This window comes from Grampus griseus (assembly GCF_964374135.1).
Source record: "Grampus griseus genome assembly, chromosome: 1".
Taxonomy (NCBI): Eukaryota; Metazoa; Chordata; class Mammalia; order Artiodactyla; family Delphinidae; genus Grampus; species Grampus griseus.
In genome coordinates this window covers 130,380,440-130,402,545 of record NC_139017.1, presented here as the reverse complement: position 1 = coordinate 130,402,545, position 22,106 = coordinate 130,380,440, and the positions used below count along the sequence as shown (strand labels likewise).

Below are 22,106 nucleotides of genomic sequence, written 5' to 3'. Positions count from 1 at the left end.
ATGTATTCTTAAACTATTTTAATATTCAAATATTTTAAATAATATTTTGTAAAGCATTTCTATGTTTTAGGCAAGGAAGTGAGTGTTTTAGAATGTGCCCAATCTACCATCTTGACCTAAAATTTTAATAGAAGTTATTTTTAGTAAAATATTTGTTTTTAATTTTAATTTTGTAAATAATCTCTTTACTCACCTCTTTTATTTTTGTAGCAGATTTAAGCTGTTTCTGGGGTTTGCTTTTTTTTTTAGATGTACAGTCATATGATCTGTAAATAATGACAGTTTTTCAACCTCCTTTCTATTAATTACATACTTTACATCAGTCCTTTGCAATTACATTTTAATTCAGTCCAGTTGCATTAGCAGGAACTTCTAGAATAATATCCAATAATGGTGGTACTATCAGGTCCCCTCTTGTGTCCGACTTTATTAGAAATACTTATAGTGTTTTAGCATTAAACACATCCTGGGGCTTCCCTGGTGACGCAGTGGTTGATAGTCCGCCTGCCGATGCAGGGGACACGGGTTTGTGCCCCGGTTCGGGAAGATCCCACATGCCGCGGAGCGGCTGGGCCTGTGAGCCATGGCTGCTGAGCCTGTGCTCCGCAACGGGAGAGTCCACAGCAGTGAGAGGCCTGCGTACCGCAAAAAAAACAAAAAACAAAAAAAACAAAAAAAGCAAAAAAAACCACACATCCTGGCTTTGAGAAATGTTTTCCTTAAGATAAGGAAATACCTCTACATTTTCATTTTATTAAGAGGTTTATAAGAAATAGGTGTAGGAATTTTACTAAATGCATTTTCAATATTCATAAAGGTTCATTCATAATGGTTTTGCTCTTTTTACTTATTTAAAATTAATTTATATAATTAAATTTCCTAATATGTAACCATCGTTAATTTCTTGATTCCTGAAATGAACCCCACTTGGTCTTCGTGTGTTATTCTTTTAATGTATTTCAGGTTTGATTTGATATGTATAATTTATATGTGGAGATATATATTTTTTAACACTTTTTTAAAAAGTTTTAATTTCTAATCACAAGTAAAATTAGTTTGTAGCTTTGTCTTTATTAGGCTACTAGATTAATCCACTTTTCTACTATTAATCTACTTTTAAAAAATGAATTAAGATTGTTTCCTATGTGTCTCTGCTCTTGAATAGTTTAGACAGCAACAGAAATATCTGTTTGTTCAATATTTGAAAGATTGACATGTGAAATGATCTGGGACTAGAGTTTTTGAGAAGAATTTTCTTAATGTCTTCCATGTTATTAACTTCTTTAGGTTTTCCATCTCTTTCCAATCTGATTTTGGTAATATATATTTTTATAAAAGAGCATCAATTTTATTTGGGTTTTCAAATATATTAATTATAATAGTATACAATAGTCTCAAACCTATCTATATTTCCTCTGTATATAGGGCAAGTTTCCCTTTATCCTAATTTTGTGTTTTTTGTGCTTTCTCCTCCTTCTGTTTCTTCTTTAAAGCTAGCTATGGACACCCTTATTGTTCAGTAATCCAGCTTTTAGACTTACAAATCTGTTTCTTTGTTTTCTTAATCATTATTTTCTGATTTTAACTTTATTGCTTCCTTATTCTAATTTCTTTGGGTTTATTTTACTGTTTTTCTAACTTCTTGAGATATTGAGGTGACTCCTCAGGTATTTTTTCTGTAATGGCGGTTAATGTACCTGGATTTTCCTCTGAGGTAGCTGACATGCGCCATCTATCGACCTTCCAGGATATTACACCCACTAGAGATGGCCTTTTGGGATGTATATACTTTCCAAGATATTTTGGAACCTTAAACCCAAAGGACTAGATAAGACCCCTAGGTGAGATCTGAATATGTAGAAATTGGGCATGAAAAGATTGTAATAGCTGAGGAAAAACTGTAAGTAGTTCTCAGATGTAGGGAAAGAATAGGGGTATTTTCTAGCTGGAGGGTATGACAAATAGGGTGGTGGTAGACGTTTGGAAGCCAGAAAACACTGGTTCTTGAATCCAAGGCTAAAGTTTAGAGAACTTCTATAGGCTCTGGGGAGCCCTTGATGGGCTCTTTTAGGGTAGAATGCCATGAGCTCAGAAGGGGTTCTGGCAGATGCCAGGACCAGGGTGTCAGACACAGTGAACAGGGCAGGACACCAGACACACCTGCACGATCTGAACTCAAGTCAGGTGGGATGAATGAAGCTCGAGGGGGTCAGGGCAGTCATGCAGGATGGAAGTGGTTCGCATGGAAGTAATCATAGAAGTTCTGAGTGTTCTAAGGGAGAGGGGGGAAGAGAGGAAGAGTCGCGGATGAATCTTTATATAAAGGGATTTAAAGAGCGGAGCCTGGCATAGGGATCTGGAGAGGAGAACCAGGGAGAGCAGTCATACGAGCCAAGGGGCAGAGCCACGCTGAGCTACAGGGAATCACGAGGGCGAAAAGCTGCCAGCAGGTGGAGGAGGGGCGAACCTCGGTGAAGACTCCTCGATCTAGAGGGCGCCCTCATTGCTAATACTAAACTAGTGAGTGTTACAGAGCAGAATGGAAGCGCTGATGGGATGTAGGTTCTGGAGAGAATGGGCTCTTCACCCTTCAGATCTTTTCATGTTATTCACAATTAACAAACAAAATATTAGACAATTTTGGTTTCTGTTGTTGGGACCGGGAGGTCAAATTTAATCTTATCTATCTGGGTAGCATGTATTCAGCGGAAAATATTAACTGGTGCCTTTTTTCAGATAACAGCTTTTGTCAAAGAGAAGTCCACTAGAGGACAAAACAAAAACAGGGGATGTAGCCTTCATTTTAGAGAAGATTTGCTACAAATTTCTTTTAAAGAGAGGTCTGTCTTAGAGTACTGAAATTATTATTCAATTTGCTAAGATTGAGGATATGCTGACCTTTCCCATGAAATGATGTGTAAAAAATGCCTTGCAGGCCCTCAATAAATGTTAGTTATCATTCCCCACCTCCCACTCCCAATACATTTCTAGGCAAATCAGATCTGGTGTTCCGTCACAGGGAGCTATGTTCTTCCAGCTTAGAAGTTAGATCAGGTCTTGTCTGGGGCCAGCCGTGCCTCTCTTTCCCAACCAGAGACTGTGTGCCCGCCAGCATTGCTTGACCTTTCTGACATGCATCAGCATTCACTCGCACTAGGCCTGCTCATTTTTCCGGGTGTCTGCAACAGGATAATCACTTTGGAAGCTGCTGGGCAGGTCTCCTGCTTCCAGAGGGGTGTGGAAAAGGTCACCCATGCAGACATATGTGACTGGCCTACAAGCAAGTGCTCACACTGGCCATGGTGGGCTCTGGGAGGAAAGGGGAGCCTAACCAGATTTTCGGCACCTAGTCTAGCCCCATGATTGAGTCAAGGCTATGCCAGGGCCAGAAGGAGAGGGAAGATGGAGGAGAAAGACCAAAGGGCTTCCCCTGGGATCAATGACGTAAAGTCAATGCCAAGAGAACAGTGAGCGTGCATACAAATGACGTTTTTTTGCTATGTGGTTATGAGGGACAGGAGTTTCTCATTGCAAGATTATTTTTTAGCATCCTGATAAGCAATTGATATGTGTCTGTGCCCACCAGATCTGAGCATCCCCTGAGCTCTCCTCCGTCAGTTGGGCCACCTGACTCAAGAGAAGTGAAACCATCTACACCCACAAAGTAACTATTTATATTAACCTGACTTTCCTATTCCACTCTCTGCTTCAAAATAAGTTGACTATTTCAGGAAACTCTTGCCCAGAGGATGAAAGTTGAAGTAACTGTTGTTTACTCCTGGAAGTTTCCAAGAAACTATTGAAATGATCATTCAGTTGTTTAACCCTTCAACAGAAAACATCAACTGACAATTTACTCCCCAAGATTCTTTGAACCCTTGCTGCTTCCCTTAGTGGCCATCAATCTCAAACTCGTAATTCATGATCCTTACCCAATCCTAATCAAGCCCCTCATTGAAAGAGCTTCTGAAACCAGACTCCAAAACCTTGTAGATCTCCTAACTTTGCCTTCCCCTCTCCAAGACACTACTAAGACTCCATCTTACTGAGAGAAGAATGAACACAGTCTTGTCTTAACAACAGGTTGTCCTGGTGCTATTTGGGGGGAAGGCAGCATTCAACGACAATTTCATCTGTCATCTCAGCCTTCCCCGAGTTCTGGAACCCATTCGGACTTCAGACAAAGAGGTTATGGGTTAGAGGGACTCTGGTCCAGTAGGACAAAGGCCCTAGTCTTATGTTCAACACACATGGCCATAGGTGATCTGCCTGGGCCTACATGTAAATTCAATGTATTATTGTCTATTTGTGAGTTCAGAAGCTAGGCGATGGGAATTAAAAGCTGAAGAAATATGGAGTCACCCTGTCTGCCTTCAGTCTACAGCTTAGTCGGGAGAGAGACATTTAAACAGATAAAGTATATTGTATCGTGTGCAATGATATTATGCAGAATAGTGCTTCTTAAACAATATGTGGTTAAGAATCGATTTTTCCTACCAAATCTACTGTGGATCAATGCATTTGTAAAATGCCATTGTATTCAGGTTCTTTGGCTGCTGCAACAAATTAGCGCAAATTGAGTAGCTTAAATCAACAGAAATGTATTCTCTTGCAGTTCTGGAGACCAGAAGTCTGAAACCAAGATATTGGCAGGGATACACTCCTTTGGGGGCTTTAGGGGAGGATAGTTCTTGCTCCTTCCAGCTTCTTGTGGCCCCAGGTGCTCCTTGGCTTGTGGTCGCATCATTTTAATCTCTGCCTCCATCTCTGTGTGACTCTTTTAAGGACTCTCAACATTGGGTTTAGGGTTCACCTGGATAATCCAGGATGGTCTCATCTTGCCATCCTAATTTAATTACATCTGCAAAGACTCTTTTTCCAAATAAGGTCACATTCATAGGTTTCAAGGGAATAGGACAAGGACATCTCTTTGAGGACCGCCATTCAACCCACAACATCCATAAAGATGAATAAGTTGGAAAATGAAATTAAACACAATAGAAGCCCACTGATTGCAAAATGTCAAACTACTGTAAAGTTCCTAGCCACACTTTGAGTGGCACTGACGTGGAGTGTACCAGGGCTGCACACCATCCCTCCAGCTGTGTGGGTATCTGTAGTGGTGCTGGGGGCAGAGGTCACAGAAGGCTTCCCAGAGAAGTTTACACTGGGTTGCAACTTTAAGAAAAGCTAGGCATTAGCTGTGAGGAAGGGTGAGAGCTAGAGGGAAGAGCATCTTAAGAAGAGAGGAACAAAAGCACGTGATATGTGTTGAATCGTGTCCCCCTTTCCCCCAGTAAAGATATATTGAAGTCCTAACCCCTAGTACTTCAGAATGTGACCTTATTTGGAAATAGTCTTTACAGAGGTAATCCAGTTAAAATAAGGTACTTAGGGGGGCCCCTAATCCAACATGACTGGCATCCTTATGAAAGAAAAAATTTGTTGTGTTTTGTTTATAAATTTATTTATTTGTTTATTTTTGGCTGCATTGGGTCTTTGTTGCTGGTTTGGGCTTTCCCTAGTTGCGGCGAGTGGGGGCTACTCTTCGTTGCTGTGCGCAGGCTTCTCATTGCAGTGGCTTCTCTTGTTCCATAGCACAGGCTCTAGGCACGTGAGCTTCAGTAGTTGTGGCACACAGGCTCAGTAGTTGTGGTGCATGGGCTTAGTAACTCTGTGGCATGTGGGAAGTTCGCGGATCAGGGCTTGAACCCGTGTCCCCTGCATTGGTAGGCAGATTCTTAACCACTGTGCCACCAGGGAAGTCCTAAAAGAAGATATCTGGACGCAGAGATAGACATGCACAGAAGGAAGACGATGTGAAGACACACACAGGGAGAAGGCGGCCACGCGAAGGTGGAGGCAGCGACTGCAGTTATGCTGCCACAGGCCAAGAAGTGCCTGGGGCCACCAGGAGATGCAGAGAGGCCCCAGCTGAGCTGATCCCTCAGGCCCCATGTCTGCTCCCTGCTGGGCTGTGAGTGCTTTTAAGCCTAGATCGTGTCGATTGGGGGTGGCACTCGGGTGGCTTTATAATTGTGCCATCCTGAATTGTCACGCTCCATCCTCCCTGGCTGGGCCCCTCCTTGGACCACTGACTCCCTCCTCCTGATTCCTGGATGGGCTCCTGGTGTGCACACCTTGCCCCTTGGTACGGTCTTATTTACTTGCATGTCCGTCCACCTGCCTGCCTGACCAGACCTCTGAACCGTGAGACCTGGATGCCCCAGATTTCCCCCCAGTGAGGTCCTGTCCTACCTCACCCTGACCCAGGGCACCCTGTTCCAGACCTATCAGGGGCACCATTGTGCCATCTGTGAATGGCAGCTCCTGGACACAACAGCAGAAGGTGATATTCATGAGAATGCAGTGAGATGGCGCCCCCTGGAGTTGTGCAAGTGAAGCGACTAGTATCACTGCAGGCTCAGACAGACTTTGGGTCTGGCAGTGCCCCCTTCAGGCAAGATCCCTTCGTCTGCCTGTGTCCGCCCACCCCCCCTTTTCCACCCCACTTCACCAATAAGACCAGGCTGGGCCTCATCCACAGGATCAATGTGCTGACCAGGGAGTGTGGGGGACCCGGGGGAGGAGTTCGGGGACAATAAACACCGTTACTTTTCTCATTTCCAAAGCTGGGAAACCACTGCGAGATGAGACACCAGAGATGTCAACTTTATTGCTGATCACAGCTGGAAAGAAGGACGTGGCTTAAATGTACACAGCGAGTATCTCACACCTGAGCCCAGAATCACAGGTTCACTCTGGTCACAGGCAGAGCCACAGTGCCCCCTGCAGTGTCCCTGTGATATTGTGATTAATAATAAAAAATATATATATCTGGACTTTGTCCCATTTCTGGCACAGAGTTCCTAAAACCCTTGGAATCTCCTAAGCGATGAGAGCCATAAAGGTGTCTTTTGTTTTGTTGATGACTGACCTGGGACAGCACCTAAGGTTGAGGACTGATTACCAGAAGAACCGACCATGGGATTAAAGGGTTGGAACTTTCAGTCTCACTCCTCTGACCTGCAAGGAGGCGAGAGGGCCTGGAGATTGAGATCAATCACCAGTGGCCAGTGATTTAATCAGTCATGGCTGTGTAGTGAAGCCTCCATAAAAACCCAAGGACCAGGGTTCAGAGAGCTTTGCTGTTGGTGAACACGTGGAAATGCAGAGAGTTGCATGCTCTGGGAGGATGAGGAAGCTCTGCCCCCTTTTCCCACACCTTACCCTATGCATCTCTTCCATCTGGTTGTTCCTGAGTTATATCCTTTTATGATAAACCCATGACCTAGTAAGTAAGTGTTTCCCTGAGTTCTGTGAGCTGCTCTAGAAAATTAATCAAACCCAAGGAGGAGGTCATGGGAAACTCTAATCTATAGCCTGTCCATCAAAAGCACAGGTGCCAGCTTGGGCTTGTGATTGGCAACTGAAGCGCAGGGCAGTATTGTGGGACTGAGCCCTTAACTTGTGGAATCTGATGCTGTTTCCAGGTACATAACGTTGGAATTAAGTTGAAAGGTAGGATGCCCAGCTGGTATGCAAGAATGGCTTAGATGAGGGGAAAACCGCCCACACTGGAATTGGTGATCAGAATCTCAGTCCCCTAATGAGGCATGGCCAGGCCTGTCCTGCTGAGCCAACAGCGGGGTGGAAAGCAGACCTGCGTGCATTCTCTCTGTGGGCAGGCAGAGCACAGACAGGGCCTGGGCTTTGCTCCCATCCTGCTCCGGATCTGACTGCAATGACACTGGAGGAGGGTATATAGTTTCTTCTCATAGCTTTCCCTTCTGGGGAGAAGAGTGGAAATTTCCTCACTTCTAAGGCAAATGAGGATTGAAGAATATTTCCCCGCTCCCTACTCAGCGGTAGGGTGGCTCTGTTTGCTTCACTGCGTCTGGATGTGGAGTTGAGGTGGAGAGGAAGGCAGGTGGGATCCCCTCCATCACTGGCTGGGCTCCTCTGTTCCAGGACCACCCCTCTCTGGGATGGGACAAGGGGTGGAGGAACTGATTTGGAATCATAGGGAGTTCTCTACTGAGGGGGCAATTGAGGCAACGTGAGTTCAGACTATCTGTACCCTGCACAGAAGGCTGCTTTCTTCCCCAGGAATGCTGAGTGCCTGGGGGTCCTGACCCTCAGCTGTTCCAGTCCCAAACACTCTGCCTGTTTGTCTCCTCTGTCTTGGAACCACCCAGCAGGACCTGCAGGTCACCCACTGACTGCTGCTTGGCACCCGTCCCCAGCCTGGGTCACTGGCAAGGGAGCAAGGAGAGCTCCAGATATATGGCAGGTGGTGGAGTGGAGTCACAGAGCCAAATCCACTGCTTGAAATCCCAGATCTGACATTTAGTAGCTGTGTGGCCTTGGATGAGTTACTTAACCTCTCTGTGCTTCAGTTTCTTCATATATTCAGCAAGGATAATATTAATGCCAACCTCAAAGGGTTATTGTGAGAGTAAATGATTTCATACAACACCCTTAAGACTGATGCCTGGGTATTTCTAAGTAGTCAGTGAAGGCAAGCTTCTATGTTTATGGGGCCAGGTCTAGAGGAAAAGATCAAATGGCCAGTGGAAAGGGGAAGTACTCTTCTGTATATTGAGTTCTGTCACTGGGCCAAGCGTTAAGAGGATGCCTAATCTAATTAACCTCTTATGAGAACAGAGGGGGAACTATCATCCCCCAGTTCACAGATCAGGAGCCTGAGTGGCCAAGTGGTCTAGCTGGGCTTCAGCACCAGAGACAGCCAATTCCAGACACCATGGTCTGGCTAGCCTCCCACCATGCTCCACAGCCCCGAGGGGAGACTGGGAAAGAAAGCAAGTAGGGTAGTTGTCTACTGGGGTCTTTGGAAGGAACAAGCGCTGCTCTGGTGAAGCCAGGAAGTCTGTTTCAGTCTTTCTGGCTGAAGAGTCACCTTTTTCTCCTCAGTGCACAAGGCTGACCCTGGCCACCAGCAGCTTCTGAGATCAACATGTTATAACCCAGACACCCAGAAGGAGACTGAATTTCTCTCCTAAATCCCAGCTCCAAAATTCCTTGGAGGAGGCCTGATTGGCCCAGTCAGTTCCACTGTCCACCCTTCAGTGGCCAGGGGCCAAGATTTCATGTAGGAACGAGGCTGCTCCTGCTACAGTCATGTGGATGCTGGATGGGGCTGGGAAGGGGAGGTTCCTAGGACAGGAGGACCTGGCAGACAAGCCATAGGTGTCTACTTGATAGACTTTGCTCTCCAACTCTTCTCTACTCGTAGCTCCCTGTTGCTCATACTTGTTGCCTGGCTTGACCTCTGTGCGTGCAAATTCTGCCTGTCCTCACACCTCACTCCACCTCATAGCTTCTCTCTCTTCTCACTCCCCAACATGACCTTCTACTCGTCGATAAAACTCTACATGTTTCTTCATTCAAATTTCTCAGATAATTCAGTGGTCTTGCCTATATTTCCACACCAGGCCAGTCTTGCTTAAGGCACTGTCTTGCTTAAGGACTGGCTGCCCTGTGGCCCAGAGCCTGTGTTTAGGAATCTGCTATAGTGATACGAGGCCTCACCTGCAAGACTGTGGGTGGGGTGTTTTTACTGTGGGCATGGAACAGGGGCCTGTATCTTGAGGACATATCCATTATACTTAGCCATTGAGAGGATGCTCGTTCTGAAGGCCTTCCTGAGCTTTTCCCCCTGAAATCCACTAACCTCAGCTTTATTTATTCGTATTTTTTAATTTTATTGAAGCATAGTTGCTTTACAATGTTGTGTTAATTTCTGCTGTATAGCAAAGTGATTCAGTTTTACATATATGTATTCTTTTTCATATTCTTTTCCATTATGGTTTATCGCAAGATATTGAATGTAGTTCCTTGGGCTATACAGTAGGATCTTGTTGTTTATGCATCCTATATGTAATAGTTTGCACCTGCTAATCCCAAACTCTCAATCCTTCCCTCCCCCACCCCCTCCCCCTTGGCAACCACAAATCTGTTCTCTATGTGTGTGAGTCTGTTTCTGTTTCTTAGATAGTTTCATTCGTGTCATATTTTAGATTCCACATATAAGGGATATCATATGGTATTTGTCTTTCTCTTTCTGACTTACTTCACTTAGGATGATAATCTCTAGGTCCATCCATGTTGCTGTAGATGGCATTATTTCATTCTTTTCTATGCCTGAGTAGTATTCCATTGTGTGTTTGTGTGTGTGTATATATATATATATATATATACACACACACACACACATATACGTATATACTACATCTTCTTTATCCATTCACCTGTCAATGTACATTTAGGTTGCTTCCATGTCTTGCCTGTTGTAAATAATGCTGCTATGAACATAAGGGTGCATGCATCTTTTTGAATTATAGTTTTCTCTGGATATATGCCCAGGATTGGGATTGCTGGATCATATGGCAACTCTATTTTTAGATGTTTGAGGAACCTGCATACTGTTCTCCACAGTGGCTGCACCAATTTATATTCCCACCCACAGTGTAAGAGGGTTCCCTTTTCTCCACACCCTCTCCAGCATTTGTTATTCGTAGACTTTTTAATGACGGCAATTCTGACTGGTGTGAGGTGGTACCTCATTGTAGTTTTGATTTGCATTTCTCTAATAATTAGCAATGATGAGCATCTTAACATGTCCGTATTGGCCATCTGTATGTCTTCTTTGGAGAAAAGTCTATTTAGGTCTTCTGCCCATTTTTCAATTGGTTTTTCTGTTTTTTGTTATTGAGTTCTATGAGCTATTTGTATATTTTGGAAATTAAGCCCTTGTGGGTCATATCATTTGCAAATATTTTCTCCCAGCCCATATAACCTCAGCTTTCGACCCTTGAGACTGCCATGGGATGCTGAGTACATTTGTCCAGCTCCTCCTGCAACAGAGATCCCAAATGTGCAATGGTGTAAACAAGTTAGAGAATTATTTCTTGCTCACATATCAAATGAGGAATAAACAACCAGGGGCAGATTCGATGGCTTTACAGTGTTGGGGGCCTAAGCTCTTTCTGACTTCTTATTCTATGATCCCTAGAGAGCTGGCCTCATCTTCATTGATCAAGATTTATCGCTACCACTTTCCAGCCAGTGGGAAGGGAGAAATGCATTTAAATGCAGGAGCCAGAGTTTGCACACATCGCTTCACTCACGTCTTAGTAGCCAGAACTTAGTTACGTGGCCACATCAAGCTGTAAGGGAGGCTGGGAGATGGAGTCTCTACTCTGGGTAGTGATGTGTCTAGCTAAAAATTGGGGATTCTATTACTAAGGATGATGGGAAGAACAGATATTAGGGACAGCGACACCATCATTTTCCTGTCACTCATTTTAGAGCCTTCTCCACCATCCAGTTTGTCATCACATCCTGGCCCACGCCCACCCCTGATGCCTTTCCCATAGGGCCCTATTCTTTATCCCTACTGACACCAGGACAAACGACCCTTACGGCTTTATACCTCGCGTCTTATGAGAACTTTTAGCAGATCTTTTTGCCTCCAGTCTCTTTCCACCCTCCCCCTGTAAAGTGCACATCTGATCACGTGGCTCCACGGTTTAGAAATTCCTCAGTGGCTCCCCACTGCCCAGAGCAGTGAGATCTTAACTGCAGATTTCTGAATCCCTGAAATTACATGCATATTTGGCACATATGTGCGTTTTTCCAAAGAGAGCTTCAGAGTGTCCAAGGACTCTGTGATTTCCCCTCAAGTTACAGGCTCAAGTTCAAATCCCTAATGTCAACATACATGTCAACAAGTGAGATGTGTCCACCGACCTTCTTCTCAAATCTCCTCTCCAGTCATTCCCCTGTGCATCCTAAACCCAAGTCATCGTGAAATGACTCTGAAAGAGCAGGCCGTGCTCTTTCACACTCCACATCTTTACACCTGCTGTTCTATCTGGAACGCCTGGGCAAACTCCTAGGCATCCTGCTGGCTTAGCTCAAAAGCCACCTCCTCTGGAGGCTTCCCTGACTCCCTCTGGCCGAGTCAGTCTCTGCAGCATGACTCAGACTTCCATTATTCATCCTATCGCATAGCTGCTGTCAGCCTATGTCTGTCTCCTCCACCAAACCATGAACTCTGGAACCTAGGACCCGGAATAGATAGTCCACAGACGTTTGTTGAATAAATGTCACTCATGCCCCCCAGAACTCTAGTGTTATTTCTGGAATGTAAATCTGAGCATCGCTTACTATATTCCTATTTCCTTCAAGTCTTGTTACAGTGGCTTTCTGTCTGGTCTCATCTTGCCATCCTTCCTTTTTTCTATTCCAGGAGCACTGGAGTTCTTCTAATGCTCCAAGTCCGTGTTCTCCCTTGTCTTGAGGCTCTATGCATGCTTCCTCAGCTCCTCTTTGCCTGGCTACTGCCTAGTCATCCTTCAGAGAGCTTAAACATTCCTTGGGAAGCCTTCCTCGACTCCCTCCCCACCTTCCAACTAGGCTGAGGGTCCCACCTATGTGTCCCCGTCACACCTTGTACTTTCCCAGTTGCAATGTGCATCATTCTGGGCCAAGAGGACTTGTTTGTCTTTCTTCCCTGCTAAACTGTGAGCTCCTTGCCTAACTTGTCTACCAGCATGTCCCCAGCCCCAAACACAGGACTTGGAAGGGAGTAAGTCCCTACAAATCTGTGTTAAATGAAGGTTAGGTGAATGAATTTCTCAGTCATAAATCAGTAGACTTTCATTGCCTTTAGAACAAAGAGTTATCACAGATTTCAGGCCCTTTTTGATCTGGTCCTCAGGTATTTTCAGTCTCATCTCTTCCAAATCCACCCTTTGATCTCAGCATCCCTCTCAAACTCTACATGGCAGTTCTATCAAACTGAATGAAGGTCCCCAAATGCCAGCCCTCAAATCTTTCAGCCTTGGCAACACTGGTCTGTCTGCCTGACACACTCTGTCCTCTCCTCACCTCTCAGTACTCTTCCTTTTCTGGCTAACATCCACTAATCTTTACATTTTCAATTAGACCCGTCTTTCTCTAGAAGCCTCCCTTGACTTCCTAAGGCCCGCTCTAGTGCCCTTTATTGGTACCCCTGTAGTGTTCTAGGCTTCCTTCTCACATTCTGTTTCCCCAAGTAGATGAAGTGGCCGTCTGAACTGTGTCACTGTGATGTTTCTAATTCAAGCCCAGCACCTGCACACAGTGGGTACTCCAGAAATATTTGTGGAATAAACTATGTTGTCTGGTTTTATTCTTTACTATTAGCACATGTGTCCTGTCTTCCAAAGCCGATTGCAAGCTCCCATGCAGGCAGTGAGGGAAGCTAAAATACCTGTGGGTCTCTCCCCAGGCCTGAGCTTAATTCCTGTCTCCAGTGAGCCTGACTTATGTTGCTTGGAGGCTGTGCTGTCAGACACTTGATAAATGTATTAATCAGTGGAACCTTGGCTTCAAGTCCTGGAAAGCCTGGGATTGGGATCATGGTAACCTTAGACACTGGTTTTCTAGAGGGGACCACAGCTGCTTTCCAAAAGCCAGCGCTGGGAACAGTGTCAGGCACAGGGCCGGTTTCAGCAGATTTTTGTGGAATGAATTCTAGAGCAGCGACAATGACAGGGAGGCAGGCTGTGCTTGTTCATCTCACCATGCTCTGGGCTCAGACATTCCAATGGAATGGAATGGTTAAGTGATGAGCTCATGTATTCACGTTCCAAACTCAACATGAAAAGAAATATTTAAAATCTCAGAAAGGGGGGAAAAGTCTTTCTGATAATGACTCAGTGGCTTCAAACTCTAGGAAAACCAGTTTGCCTTCTCTGGTCAATAAGCAATTTTTTTATAGCTGGATTCAAATGAGATAATTATAAGAAATACGGCCAAATAAAAGTTGCCACTCCAATATGAGATGCAGAAACAGACCCTAAATTGGCAACACAGGACACGGACCCCCTTACTGCTCTCTGCAGAAACACAATAGAAAATAAGACCCACATTGCAAATTCCCAAGATCTGAGAGCAGAGAAATGCAAAGAAACTTTGAGACAGAATATCGAGAGGCAGCATTTTAATATATAAATGATCAGGATGGGCCAGAGTCTTGCTACTGCATGTGTGGCGTGGCCCTGCAGCGTCAGCATCCCCTGGGAACTGGTTAGAAATGTAGACTCTCCAGCCCCTTCCCTCGCAGACTGACTGCGTTCCAACAAGCTCTCCAGGTGACTTGTATGCACGTCAAAGTTTGAGAAGCACCCAGCTAGAACATTTATTAATGTGGGGTTCTGCTCTTAAAATGTGCTATGAAGTCAAAATAAACCCACTTAAAGCATTTTAGATCATTATTTGCTGCACTCTCTCTGAGCAACACCATCACACATCACTGTCCTGCTCTGGGACTTAGAGCCTCTCTCATGCATCACAAAGTTGTACTGAAGTTTGCTGTGCCATTTCAGCAGACAGTCTTTATGGATTACAAATTGGATTCCAAAACTTGCATCAGCTGTTCCTTGCCCAGCACCCCCAGGACAAACGTTGTATGATGATCTCCATTTTTAGAGATGATGAAAGGGGGCCCAGAGAGGTTCCATGACTCACCCAAGGGGCACCAAGCAAATTGATATCTGAGTCAAATGAGAACTCGAGCTTTTGAGTTACCAGGGTGAGGCTCACCCAGCTTTGATGTCTTTCCTTTTTATACATGAGAGATTTTTTTTGCATAAGAGATTTTTAAGAAAGAACAAATTCATAGACAAAGCCATGCACATGTGGGCCCCTGGGATTGTGGAAGTTTAAGAACTAACTTTCCAGTAGACAGATATGTCAGTGCAGAGCAGGCCCTGCCCAGCCCAGCTTCCACATTCCTGCTGCAGGCTGACAAGCTCTGCTGCTAGGAGCCTCAGAAACCTCAGAGCCACATGAAGGCTCATAGTCTGCTCGTAAGGGTGGAGGGGAAAGGAGCCAGGATTACCGTGAGTCCACGGGTACTGCTACAAAGGAACAGTGGTGGCTTCTGGATGATAAAAACCCATCCCAAGAAGTATGCTCACTCTGATTCATTTGTTTCTTTCACAGATTCAGAAGAGCTGACGTAACTGAACTCTGCCTACATACATGTGGTGTGCTTCACTGGATTGGATAACTTCCTGATTAATTCCAATTCCCTAGAGCAAAGCAGAGCCACTTGGTGACTCGGAAATGGTCAAGACCGTATATCTGGCATTGATGCCAATGTGCTTCTTCCTACCTCGTCTGAGTTTCAGATTTCTCTGTCAACGCTAACTAAACAAAGGCCCCAGAGGGGTTTGTCCAGTTTCACCTGCCTGCGTGGTGATTCTCCTAGGGTCCTACAGAGAATGACTGCCAGGGAAGCTGCTTAAATCCCACCCCTTCCCCACCCCCTCCTCTCTAGACATGCATATTCAATGGGATATATTCATATATAATTGATTATAAAACAGAAAGATGACGCACTTTAAAATTCCACGTGAAAAGTATTGCTTTGCTACTGTGCTCCTGCCTGCCTGGTCTCTGCACGGTGCTACAAAGGGTAGAGTCGCAAGGAACTCGAGGCTGAAGATAGCCGGGATTTTTTAGCCAACACCAATGCACTTTGTACCTTGCACCCCTCTGCAGCCCGCAGTTTTGGGGCTTGGCCTAAGGCAAAAACTACAAAGCATCCTAACGAGCAGAATTATACAAGAGGAATGTATGTGCGTATTTGACATAGTTTCTTCTCTTGCGGGGCGGCCCCCTGGCTATGACCCGTGCCCTCTCCGAGGGCGAGGGAGGAGTCCAGAGAAGGCCCCTTCTGTTCCCTGCTGCCAGCTCTTCTGCAGCCCCTACGGTCCCAGGGACCTGCCCTGCTTCGCGTGGGCCCGTAGCAGCCCTGCAATTTCCACATGGGCGGGCGATTTCAGAACGATGGACAAAGCCGTTCGGCCAGCCTACAGGGGAGAAAGAAAAGGAAAAACAAATTTTTATCCCATTTGCCTCCCACCGCAGAAAGGAAGGGTGAGTTGGGAGAAAGGGGTACGCATGGGACATAGAAGTCTATTCCAAGCATTCACAGAGGAGAGGAGGAAACTCAAATGGCATGAGGATCAGAGAAATGGGCCCCCTTCCACGGAAACATCATTCACTCCTGGGAAATCTGTGCCAATGAAAATAAAGAAGTGTTGCTTGGTTTTTAATACATTTTTTAAAAAATTGGAAAACAGAGGAATGAAAACAACTCTTCCATTATTCCATTACACAGACCTAAATGAGAGTTAGGATTTCGGTAAGTTTCCCTCCAGTCTTTTCTCCTGTGCAAATGTGGTTTTTTTGTTTGTTTTTTTTTTGTTGTTTTTTTGTGGTACGCAGGCCTCTCACTGCTGTGGCCTCTCCCGTTGCGGAGCACAGGCTCCAGAAGCACAGGCTCAGCGGCCATGGCTCACGGGTCCAGCCGCTCCGCGGCATGTGGGATCTTCCCGGACCGGGGCATGAACCCGTGTCCCCTGCATTGGCAGGCGGACTCTCAACCACTGTGCCACCAGGGAAGCCCTGTTGTTGGTTTTTAAATAGAGGAATGATAATGTATATCAATTCTGCATGTACTTTTATTTTTAACTCACCATGATATGCTCTAAGACTTTCCCTGCTCTTACATAGTCATCAGGACATAAAGGTTTTTCTTACTGGCTGTATAATATTCCATTATTTACTGAACTATTTTCCTTTTATTGGAGATTTAGGTTGTTTCCAAGTCTTCACCATGATAAACTTAGTGCAGAAAGCATCCTCCCATTCCTATTTCCTAAGGACAAATTCTTTGAAGTGGGCTTGCAGCCCAGAAGGACACACTCATTTTTACTTCCCGATGTGTGATACCACGCTGCTTTTCTCACCATGGCTGCTGTGCAAGAAGCTTCCCATTCCGCTGTCTAAAGAAGCTGCAAACAGAGCAGCTCTCAGCAGGAAGCACCAACCATTCTCTACCCAGAGATGAGGGGAAGGACCGCCATGATGCAGTGGACGCTGAGCTCCGAGGGCTCAATCCCGAACCCAGAATTCTGACATCTAAACAGCTCTGAAAACCACTTTTTAGGCAACTCATTTTGAGGCAAAACGTGAGGTTATCTCTGGTCCTTACTTAGCTCATTTAAGTATCAATACTTTTACATTTTGCTGTATAAATATGAATGGGTTTGACACATGGGGCCACCCAAGACCCCGCTAGAGTGTTCTCCACTCTACTGCCGATGGGGGAAATTACTTTCTAAAATGTGGAAACTCCAAAGAAGCAGGTGGGAAGTGTTCACGCTCAGCTAAAAACCCTTCAGTCTCTTCTCTGTGCTCCAGGATGGAGTCCAGCTGCCATCGGGGCTCCACACACATGTAAATAACTATAGTGTACGGCCGAAGGCCAAACAAGCCAGCAAAGGAACAGAGTGAGCTCAAGGGACGGGATGACCACCCTGTGTATATGGGGGGAGGGCAGGGGGTGGGGAGAGGAAGGAAGTGGCATTTCAGCAGACAGGCTTCACAAAACAGATGAAGTTCTTGCCCTGAAAAGGCCCCATGATTCCTTGTACCCGCCTTTTACCCGTCTTTGTAAGTTGGTATTTGTGGGGTTATTTGATAAATCTCAGTGTCCACAAGGTCAGACACTGGATCTGGCCTGTTCTGCTGGCCTAGCCCCTGGCTCCGTGCCTGTAGTCTGGTCAACCCTCAATAAGCACTGTTGAAAGAGGGAATGCTGGATGATAACAGAGTATTCATTTCAAGTTGATGAAGAACCTGAGCCCCTAAATCTTAATGAGTATGTTCTCAGATTGGCCAAGTCTGGAAGAAAGCAAAGATTTTCCACAGAAGATTCTTGCGAAAGCCCCACCGGAGGGGCCTGGGTTTATTTAGGCCTGTCCCCTGCTGCACTTTGTCAACCCTGACGCTCCACGTAAACAAGGAGACAGTGTGATTAACATTATTATGGGAAAGAGCCACAGGGCCAGTCCCAGAGGACATTGCACCCTTGAACAGGGCCCACCTGGAGATGACAGCCTGCATCTGTGGGCTCTTCAACTACACACGTGGAAAGCGGGGGGCGCCATTCATTTCAGAAAGTGTGGCCAGAGTGACCACCTAGGGAGGGTGTGCCCCCAAGATGCTTCTGCCCGAGCCCTGGGAACAAGCCCTCGGCCCGCGGCTCCGGTGGAAGCCAAGCACGGCAAGTCCCTGCTCAGCAGCACTGCAGGCCCGGAGAGCCCGAAGGGGTCAGGCAGCCAGCACACCTTGTGTGTGAGGGTGTGTGTGTGTGTGTGTGTGTGGTAGGGGGTTATCTCTCAATATGACAAAAACTCACCAAGAAGCCACCACATATCAGGCAAAGATGAGCAAGGCATAGTCTATGCCTTCAAGAAGCTTTCGCTTTGACGCATGCTTTGGAGTCACTGCCCAAACAAGTCCTTCAAAGGGTAAGCCTTGGGGGCCAGGGATCAGGTCTCACCACCACCTCCTCGTTCTCGTCACTCTGTGGGTCCCAATAGGCTGGGTGACCAATTTCCCGAATCACCTTCTAAACGTGGGGAAGGTGCCTTGCGGGCTGCTCTGGGGGTTCTGTATTTATAGCAACCTTTACATGTTGGTAGGATGAGAGAAACCAATTTCAGGACATGACTTCTCTTTCGGTTTTCCAAGGGAGCACCTAAGTCTCCATAGGAAAGTGAACGCTGAAACGAGATGGTGATCATGATAAGGGCTGGACTCCACCCTTCAATGCAAAGCTGGAGGCACAGGGCTGGGTGCTTGCCAAGACCCAGTCATCGGTCCCCATCTCCCACTGAAACTTTTCACCCAAGTCACCTTTGGGAAATTTGGGTGTGACTCCTGAGTCAACCCTGTCCCCAGCAGGCAGCAGGTGATTGGGCCGTGAGCAAGGTCTAGAAACTTCTGTGGGCCTGCCACCTGTATCGCTTGGGCACCCCTGTGCTCACTGGGCATCCCCTAACGCTCTCCACCTTCCCCTAAGACAGGCTTCCGCTACCATCTCCAGTTTAGCTGCCTAGTACCTTCTTCTCAGGCTGCCCCAAACTGCAACCAGCCTGTCCTCAACCTCCAGCACTTCACTGGGACAGCATTTCATCCCACCTGGATTTCAGCACTCACCTATACCAGGGTTTCTCAGCGGAGGCACTACTGCCATGTTGGGCCAGATAATCTGTAATTCTTCACTGTTCCTGTACTTTGTAGGATGTTTAGCAGCTACCCCGGCCTCTACCCACTAGATGCCAGGACTGCCCCACACACATACTTATGACAGATAAAGATGTCTCCAGACACTGCTGAATCTCCCCTAGAGGGCGCAATCACTCCCAGATGGGAGTACTTCTCCCTTTGGGCTCCAGCCTCCTCTGAATGGCTCCTCTAACTCCAGACCTTCATCCTCCCTACTCCCTCCAGACACTGCCTGCAAATGCCCAGGTCCCTACTCATTCACGTGGTGGCTGCCTCGTATTTGCTGTTGTGGTTCACCTATTCCCAACAATAACAGTTGCCATCAACTGAGTATCTCCTAGATGTCACACAGGGGCTTTACAAATGTACCGTATTGAGGTCTGGTCTATTACTATCCTCATTTACAGACGAGCATGCAGAGGCTCAGAATGGTTAAGTGACCTGCCCAAAGGCACACAGTCACAGAACGCTGTTTCAAACTCATGAGTGTTTCATTCTAAAGTCCATGCTTCTAGACGCAAGAGAGAAGAGATATGGGAACATATGTATATGTATAACTGATTAAAAAATAAAATAAAATAAAAAGTTAAAAAAAAAATAAAGTCCATGCTTCTAACAATCACTTGATCTGTCCAAAGTTCAACAGAGCCCTACCTCCACCTACTGAAAGCAGCTACTGAGCTCTCTAATCTGTGGCGGGAGACTCAGTCTCACTGCCTGATGACCCCCACTAACCAGGGACTTCCAAAGCTCCTGCCCCCATCCCACAGGCCTGTCCTCTCAGGCCTCCCCTGGCCAATTGCACTGCTCACTCCTAAGAGGGCCCTGGGTCTGTCCCAGATTAAGGGGCCACCTCCTTCTGCCCCAGGGTGACCCTGCAGGGAGCGCATTAACATAGAGCCTTTATCTTACTGTATCACATTTGGAAAAGGAGGCTCTTACTTCCGGAGCCCACCACTGTTCCCACAAGCATTTCAAGAGGGTCTGTGCTCTCTAATGATCACGGAAATGGCTTTGGGCAGAGCTGGAGTTTGTGGGACCTGAAGATACTGGGCCTGGGTGCCTGCTGCCTGGGTGCGGTACAAGGGACCCAGCAGCTTGAATCAGTGATGGGACAGTGGCAGGGCGTTTTCAGATGTGGCTTGGTAAGAGGGGCTGTCCCTGGGCGGGGAGGGGCCCGTCTTTCCCCCCTCAGGCCTTTGTTCCTTTTGAAATGTGGATGTTAAGAAAGTACAGAGAAGTCTGTTTGAAGCATTAAATTACAGTGTCAGCATTAAGTCAGACCTGGGCTCGAATTCTTGCTTCAAGAATCAGCAGCTTGTGACCTTATGACGGCTGTATAAACGCTCTAGGCCTCTGCTTCCTTATCAATACAAAACGGGGACGGCAGTATCTACCTCCCTGGATTACTGAGAGGATTCATGAGGTAATGCATGGAAAGAGTTAGTTCCTGTGAGTGTTCTTAGGAGTTTGATGGAGCTGGTTCCACTAGCTGTGTGATCTTGGGTATGTTACTTAACCACCCAGGGCCTCCGTTCCCCCATGAGCAACAGAGTCAATCTAATAGGATTGTTGCGGGATTTAAACTAGAGAGTCCGTGGTAACTGCTTGGTACAGTACCTGGCACCAAGCCAGCATGTGATACAGGTTAGCTTTTATAACTATTGTTATCTCGTCACTGTCACCACCACGACCACCACCATCATCACCATCATCATCATCAACGCCGTCGCCTCACAAGAAGCATGTATCTGGCAATGCAACTTCAAGCAGGGTGGCTTGATGAAATGGGCCACTCTGTAAGGTAGGTCACTGTCCAAGAGTGGACACAATTTGTACTTGGTTCCTTCATCCCGCCTTTGGGAGCCCCATGGACAGCATAGCCTCCCTACTCAAGCTGCCGCCTCAAAAACCCACATGCTGCCATGACCAGATGCGGTTCAGGGTCAAGACCAGGCCTGAGCGCAATCCCTCAGCATGGTGTGAAAGGCTAGGGTTTGGGGTTTCTCAGCTCCAAGTCTCCCAGCATTTACATGGGTCATCTCATTTAAATCCAACAACGGCCTTATGAAGTCAATTCTGTTCCTAGTGCCATATGGTCCCTTGAATTTTGCCGGCTGGCAAGGTACTTTTCAGGAAGGGAAGTGGAACACCCACTTGTTAATTGCCTATAAGTCTCACCTTGTCAGTCAGGCTGCTGTCACAGGCCGGGTGTGCCAGGAGCAGCCGGACCATGTCGACGTTGCCATGGCGACAGGCCAGCATAAGGGCTGACGATCCATCATGGTCCTGGAGGTTGACATCTGCCTGGCAGCTCAGTAGCGCTTGGACCATGTCCTCCCGGTCGTGGCTGACTCCCAGCATCAGCGCAGTCTGGCCTCCCTGCACACAGAGAGCAGGGGCGTGGTGAGGCTGGGGCTGATGGGAAGGACCCCCTCCGCAGCCTGGGTGTAGTCAGGAGAGACTTCTCTGGAAAATGACAGTTGACCTGAATCTCTGTGGTAAGGGACACGTCGTCCTTGGCCTGGTAAACTTCTACTCCTCTTCCAAGACACGAGTCAAATGCTGCATCCTCTCTAAAGCCCTCTACTAACACCCCAGGCACAGGGTTCATAACACAGCATTTACCACTTGGCATTTCAACCGGTCAACCTGTCTCTTTCTCATAGACTGTGACATCTTTGATGGCAGGAGCTAAGTCTTTTTCATCTCTGTCTCTCCAGTGCCTAGCACCAAGTACATGCTGATAAGTGCTGAATGATGGAATAACTGAAGGGTTGAATACTTCAGGACCATGGCTTCTGACTCCCCGCCCCAGCCTAACTTCCTACAGGAAGTCTTGGGCTGCTCTGAACACCTCTGGTATTTTCAGTTGAATGATACCCAGAAGCCTCTTTTCTCAAGAAGCTCTCTGTTTACATGGTCCTGTGGTCATTTCTAATCCACAGCCA

At 46.5% G+C, this 22,106-nt stretch overlaps 1 protein-coding gene across 2 annotated transcripts in view; it reads right to left on the bottom strand.

Moving 5' to 3' along the window:
• Positions 1-15,678: 15,678 nt before the first annotated feature.
• KANK4 (KN motif and ankyrin repeat domains 4) overlaps positions 15,679-22,106 on the bottom strand; it is a 38,501-nt gene continuing 32,073 nt past the window's right edge. For both annotated transcript variants that reach the window (XM_082666556.1, XM_082666557.1), the window contains exons 9-10: positions 21,337-21,537; positions 15,679-15,887 (exon numbers count right to left, since the gene is read on the bottom strand). In XM_082666556.1, coding sequence (XP_082522682.1) covers positions 15,783-15,887; positions 21,337-21,537 — 306 coding nt within the window. In that variant the 3' untranslated portion in view covers positions 15,679-15,782. The remainder of the gene's footprint in view (positions 15,888-21,336; positions 21,538-22,106) is intronic.